This window comes from Pseudoliparis swirei, chromosome 3, assembly GCF_029220125.1.
Source record: "Pseudoliparis swirei isolate HS2019 ecotype Mariana Trench chromosome 3, NWPU_hadal_v1, whole genome shotgun sequence".
NCBI classification, from domain to species: Eukaryota; Metazoa; Chordata; class Actinopteri; order Perciformes; family Liparidae; genus Pseudoliparis; species Pseudoliparis swirei.
Window position 1 is genome coordinate 13,593,511 of NC_079390.1, and position 6,000 is coordinate 13,599,510.

The 6,000-nt window shown below is 47.5% G+C and overlaps 1 protein-coding gene across 1 annotated transcript in view; it reads right to left on the bottom strand.

Annotated features, from left to right (window-relative positions):
- Window positions 1-4,758, bottom strand: part of atp2a3 (ATPase sarcoplasmic/endoplasmic reticulum Ca2+ transporting 3) — a 33,484-nt gene extending 28,726 nt beyond the window's left edge. Inside the window, exon 1 of the mRNA XM_056405946.1 lies at window positions 4,405-4,758. Within this exon, the coding sequence (XP_056261921.1) occupies window positions 4,405-4,522 (118 nt within the window). The 5' untranslated portion in view covers window positions 4,523-4,758. The remainder of the gene's footprint in view (window positions 1-4,404) is intronic.
- Window positions 4,759-6,000: the final 1,242 nt, after the last annotated feature.

A 6,000-nucleotide genomic window follows, 5' to 3' on the forward strand; every position in this document is an offset into this window, starting at 1 on the left:
CATGGGAGAAGCTGAACGCTGTGAAAAATAGTCAGCGATCCCCCGAACGGCAGACTGAAATGTCTGTGTTAACATTATGCTATTTATAGGGTTTATTCTAGGTCTAGAAAGCAGAGCGACCCTTGTATCCAATCAAATGCCCGGTATAGTACAACATTCCCAATCTGAGCCCTGCAGCAATGGAGGCCAGTCAAAGAAGTGTCAATTTCAAACTGGGGAACTATTTTCTAAACGGCAAATAAAACAAACACATACACCCACAGATACGTCGCTGTAAACAAGGATGGTGTGACTTTCATGAGCTATACTTTTAGCATGCCAAAAGTTAATTCCCTTTATCAAATGATAAGTCTGGTGATATTCTATATTTTCCCATAAGACAGATTGATCCTACTAAGTAGTATTGTGTAGCCTGAAGCCAGATACATCGTATCCCTCTGTGGCGTAGATAGAAACATCCATGAGCCAGTGTTGCAGTAGGTGATGCGTTCCAGCAATGCGACCGACCCGAGTACTGTGGTTTATTTTAGATTTATTCCCCACACAATGTCCCGCAACTGTAAACACTCACTAGAGCACCACATCCACGGAGGAAAATAGTGCCCAACTCTCCAATAAAACGCACCGTTTACTCTGGTTTAAGTGTGATTGCTAAAGAACTGTGTTTAGCGGTTTGGTTTCAGTTTTGAGAGCTTTACGTATCCTGTAGGTACAAATGAGCTGAGGGCTAAGAATCGCTAACTATGTGTGGAAGATGGAAAGTATTGGAGACAAACCTTTTTTATTTATTTTTGTCGAAAACATTACGAATCCTAAATATACTATTATAAGAAAGAAAAGAACATTCAAATTAGAAAAGTAGAAAACGTGGATATAAAACTACAAAGTTGGACATTATTTCATGGTGTAATCATGTAACCAACAAAATCATAATTAAAACGATATTCATGTCTCTTCATGTCATTTTCTGTTTTGACACCGTAGCTCATTGTTGCTCATCTTCTTCTGGCCAAACCTGTCCCAGTGAAGCAGAACAGGTTTACACATCAGAAGCGCATGACTCTTCTCCTTAGTTGTTTTCCCCAGAAACATTTGGCTCTCTATAATTAACTGGCATGTCTCTGAAGGCTGGCGATGACTTCCTGTTTACTACCCGGTACGCCACGGGGTGAGACACGTGGAGCATACGCTCCGTGGAGAACAAGCAGAGCACCTATGGGTTGCACCTCCTCCTCAGTGGACTCAACGTCATCTCACCAGAAGGGCACGATGATGGTGACTGACAGATGCAGAGGTGGGAGGGAAGCGGGCAAGACAAGACAAGTGACAAGCTAGAACAGGATCACAGCTCCTTTGAAGGCGGCAGGGCCGAGAGAGACACACAGACACACGAGAAGTGACTCACTCGGAGGACTTCAAATTACTTTTCTACAACTTAACTCTTGTTTGCCCTTCTTTTACCCAGCTTACACAAAACCTCTGATGCTGGTACCATAATTTAACTCTCAACTGGACCACGACGGGTGAAGGCCCGACTGTTTGTCGGTGGAGGCCGATAAACAATGTGCAACTCTCATGTTGTGTGGAGGAGGAGGAGGAAACGACTCTCGTATTTCTAACGTAGGCGTGAGTAAGACGAGTTGCAGAACAGGAAGAGAAGCGACACAGAGCGAGATCCTACAGGAGGACGTTGTAATCATAATTTGTGGCAGAAAGCGGTGTCAGGGAAGTGAAGTTACGTTAAGCACACAAGCAGCAACGTCATACACCCTGCGGGGGCTTGCCTCGGCAACAGAGAAACAAAAACACAAATTGGGGGGAAGGGAGGGGACAAGCCCACACGTCATCTAACAATCAAAATAAATCAAATATCTAAATGTTTGTGGGACAGACAGCAGCTTAGTGGAGCTCGTGTGCAGCGGATGAAGAGGCAGATTGGTTTGTGGATGCGGTGCAGATGTCACGTCGGATACTGAGTCGAGATGGTGCAACGGCACGCACCGCCGGGCGGTCCAACCAGAACACGTTGCATAATTGTACTCCCTCTCCTGAAAGGGGTTTTAAGAGGGACAATTTCTCAACCTTGAATGCTGTTGAATAAAAGAGATCCATAATGCTTCTTAAATATTTCAAAGTCAGATGAAGCAGAAAAGTTATTTTCCTTTAAAAAAAAAGATCAATAAATAAACGCGCTACTGTGAAGAGGCCCTTCCTGCTTCTGTTTTTGCCAGGGGTTGCGAGTGCACAATCACCAAACCCTGCAAGCTGTAACGGCACAACATCCTTGATGCACCCACACAGGGAGGGGGGGGGGGGGGGGGAGGCCTGTGACTTCTTCCACGACATCAGAAACATCTATTCCACAATCAACTGCCTCGGAAATGTGCAAATCCTGTGATGAAGTAACAAATAAAACCCGACATGAAAAGGTGTGAATGAAAAGGTCAGCAGTCTCCGGTCTGCTTTGTCGTAAAAGACTGTCCAGATGTGGCTGACTAAGCTAATTTTCCAACATCCTAAAAGGAGGGATCAGCAACTCTGATGCCGCTCATCGAGGTTCATGCCGCTAGAAACACATGAAAAGCAACGACACTGTGCCGGGAAGCCCGGAGCCCGTTCACCTGTCTTTACTTACAGCCATAGGCAACATTTTAATGCCCTTCCCTGTGACTATAAGAATCATAGAACCGAAGAATCTAAACCATCACCAAGTGCAAACTGACAATCCCCTCATCAAAAATGGAGGCAAGAGTAAGACCTGGAGCCCTTCTGACTTTAAAGAGAAACGAATGCCGACAGCTCTGGTTTCCACTCCCAAGTTATGTACAGGAGCAACGAGGCAGGACGAGCTCGTCCTGCGGTTCAACTGTGGGGTTGAGGAAACATCCGAGAAGCCCTTCTCCATCCCAGATATCTTGAGGCAGACCGAGGATCGTCCCACGCGAGCCCAAAACATGCCCCGCCGTGCTCCTCCCAGACACTCGGGGCAGTGCGGCGGCGGCCACTTCGCCTCGTCGCGTCCAAAGACGTACACACAGACGTCTTTGTGGACATGTTGTTTTAGGTTAATGGTCCTGCTGGTAATAGGACCCTGCTAACTATGCCTGTGAAACACTATGCGCCAGTGTGGTGTGAGTATATGTGTTTGTGTGTGTGTGTGGGGGAGGGTTACCACCCACTAACAGCTCCCTGAAACAAGAGACACAACACAATTTTGCAGGAGGAGCAGCCACAGTGGATAACTCCTGTGAAGTGACCCTCAAAAGGCAACAAACACACAGAGAGGGGGCTATTCCCTCCCTCGGCATGCATCTGTAATGCTCTGCGCACAAGGCAGGAAGTCCACAGCTAAAAGTGAGAGATGTTATCTGTGGCAAGACATTGCTCTGTTTCCATGAAGTCATCGCAGGCCCCGGGTCGAGTGAGTGGATGGCTGCAACAAAAGGGCGACTGTTTGACCGGCACAATGTGCCGCTCTGCTCCGCAGCCTGGCCACACATGCAAATGACAGGCCGGGACGGAAAGGTGTGGTGAAGTCAGGTGTTCCGGGACTCAACACGGAACCACTTACTGATCACCGGAGGAGGAAGAGGAGGAGGAGCTGCTGTGTTAGAGCTGTGCTGACCCACATTGCTCCAGAGAGGCTTTCTTCTTACCCGAAAGCCACCTGCTTTAAAGTAACCTAACTTGCACCAACACCAAAGACAGTCGGTCTTTGTGATCTTTACGGTGTTAAGCGACTCAACATTATCCTTCTTCCCTCTGTTATCGTGTAACTTGAAGAGGCATGTCTATGGAACAACTGTTGAAAGTGAAAACAGGTTGTTCAAGATGATCTCAAAGCCACATCCTCTTCCCCTCCAGCGGCCTGCCTGCACTGCACTTCCTGATCCCAGCGTGACAGCCAGGGGTGTCACATTAAGGTGCCAACACCTTGGGGGGGGGGGGGGGGGGGCTGGGCGAGAATAAAAGCGTTTATGATGCCCATTGCATAGTTTCAAAAGAGAGCCGACATGAGGTGGACCCCTCATGGATGGAGCTGAATAAATAAATAATACATAATAATTCGGAAATTGGGTATATTTGATCTGGGCCATCGATGTGTTCTCAACTTTAACTGGTGTGCTGTGCAAGGGATGACTTCAATACGTCCGTGTGCATCAATGATTGTGCCACTAACGTAACATTTCCGACATCGCACGCGAAAGAGAACAGGCTTCTTCCTTTCTTTCCTTTTTTACGGGCACGGTTCGCAGCAGCATGAAACATAACGCCGGCGGTTGGATCTCCTGCCCAAACAAATCGATACGCGCCGTGTGAGATATATAAATAAATAAATATATATATACGCAGCAGCTCTGAGCTGAAATGAAGATGAGACAGACACAGAGCACTCGTACTCACCGTTGGGTCCGTATCTCTCCACGTTGACTTTGACCTGCTCCAGAGTCAGCCCGGTGTTTTCGTTCACGCCAAAGTTGTCTAAAACTTCGGTCACCGGTTTCGTGTGCGCGTTTTCCATCTTGGCGGGCTTAGATGAGCAGCTCGAGTTGCACGTAGGTGAGGGGCATCTACTGTTGCGGTCGGGAGGGTGGGGTGGTTTTTTTGGGGGGGGACTGTGTATGTGTGTGCGTGCAGAACAGCAGTAATCTCCACCGATGCACGTCGAGGCGTCTGAGAGTCGGTCCGCTCCGTCACCTGTTTCCCCCACCTGAAGAAAAATAAACGCACACTCCGGATCCGCGGCGCAGACGCTGGTGTCGCTCTGCTGGTCGGCTGCTGCTGCTGCTACTTCATCTCCATCTGAAGGTGTGTGGTGTCTGCGCCGGGGCGGACCGCCTCTTCGCTCGCTGGGCACGCCCCCCTGCGCTCCTATTGGCTGCGCCGTACCTGTGCCTCGTGCGACCACTTCGAAACATCTGCCTTTTTAAACACTGGGCTCTGTTCACCTGTTCGTTCGGTCACGTGGCGTCAATGCGTCGCTCCTTTCGGGGAAATGATCTCTTCTGCGCCAAGTGCCTTATCGAGGACACGGGTGGTTGGTGGTTTGGCACTGTTGTTTATGTGAGAGCGGTGCAGGGACAGGACTAATTTTGAGTGTGAGTTTCAGAAGCTGCCCTGGGGCCAGCTGCACAGGGATTACCCTGAATCAATTAGGACAATTTCAGGTGTGCTCTCAGACTAGTCGGACCAACTAACTAAGACCGGTTCATTTTAAGCCGACAGAGAAAGCAATTATCCTCAGAAGTGACAAAAACTGAGGAAAACACGTATGAGTTTGAAAAAAAATAATGTCCCTCAAGATGGCCTGTGGTCACTATAATGTATGTATATCTGAATTTACACGAGTAGCACATCCAAACGTGTCCGTGCACTGTTGAGCACTGTTAAGCACTCCAGAGAATGAAAAAAGTTCATGAAATGTGCCCAATGTAGTTTTATGACTGTTTTTTTATCTGACTCATTTACATGAATGCAGCAGCTTTTACAAACAGGAAAAGAGACTGAAGACAATACGCGTACGTTTAAAATAGTACGTTTAAAATAGTAAACACGACATTCAGATAGCAGTCAAACTGGAACGTGTAAACTCTGACAGCTGTGCTTTCTGTCCTTGCAGTCTTTGCCCAGACTTTCCTTTCAAGGAGACATGTACCTTCTCCAGTCCGTCCTTTGGCCGTCCTGGTATCTGGGTCCACAAGGACCAAGGTTGAAGGCCACTGCATCAGAGGATGAGCCTAGGAAGTCCAGTGACCACCTCCCACCACATATACATTCCCCGTATATTATACGGCTTACATCAAGATCCAGGAAGTGATTATTGACTATAGGAATTACAGGTAAGTTCACATGTGTACAGTTATGTGTGTAACATGACAACAACAGTAAATACACAATGTGATTGCTTCATGGTTCACATCCCCAAAAATACTCAGTACAATAAAACGTCTTGAGTTAAAAAGTGTCCTCATAGTGAGTAAAACTACAGACAGTAAGATG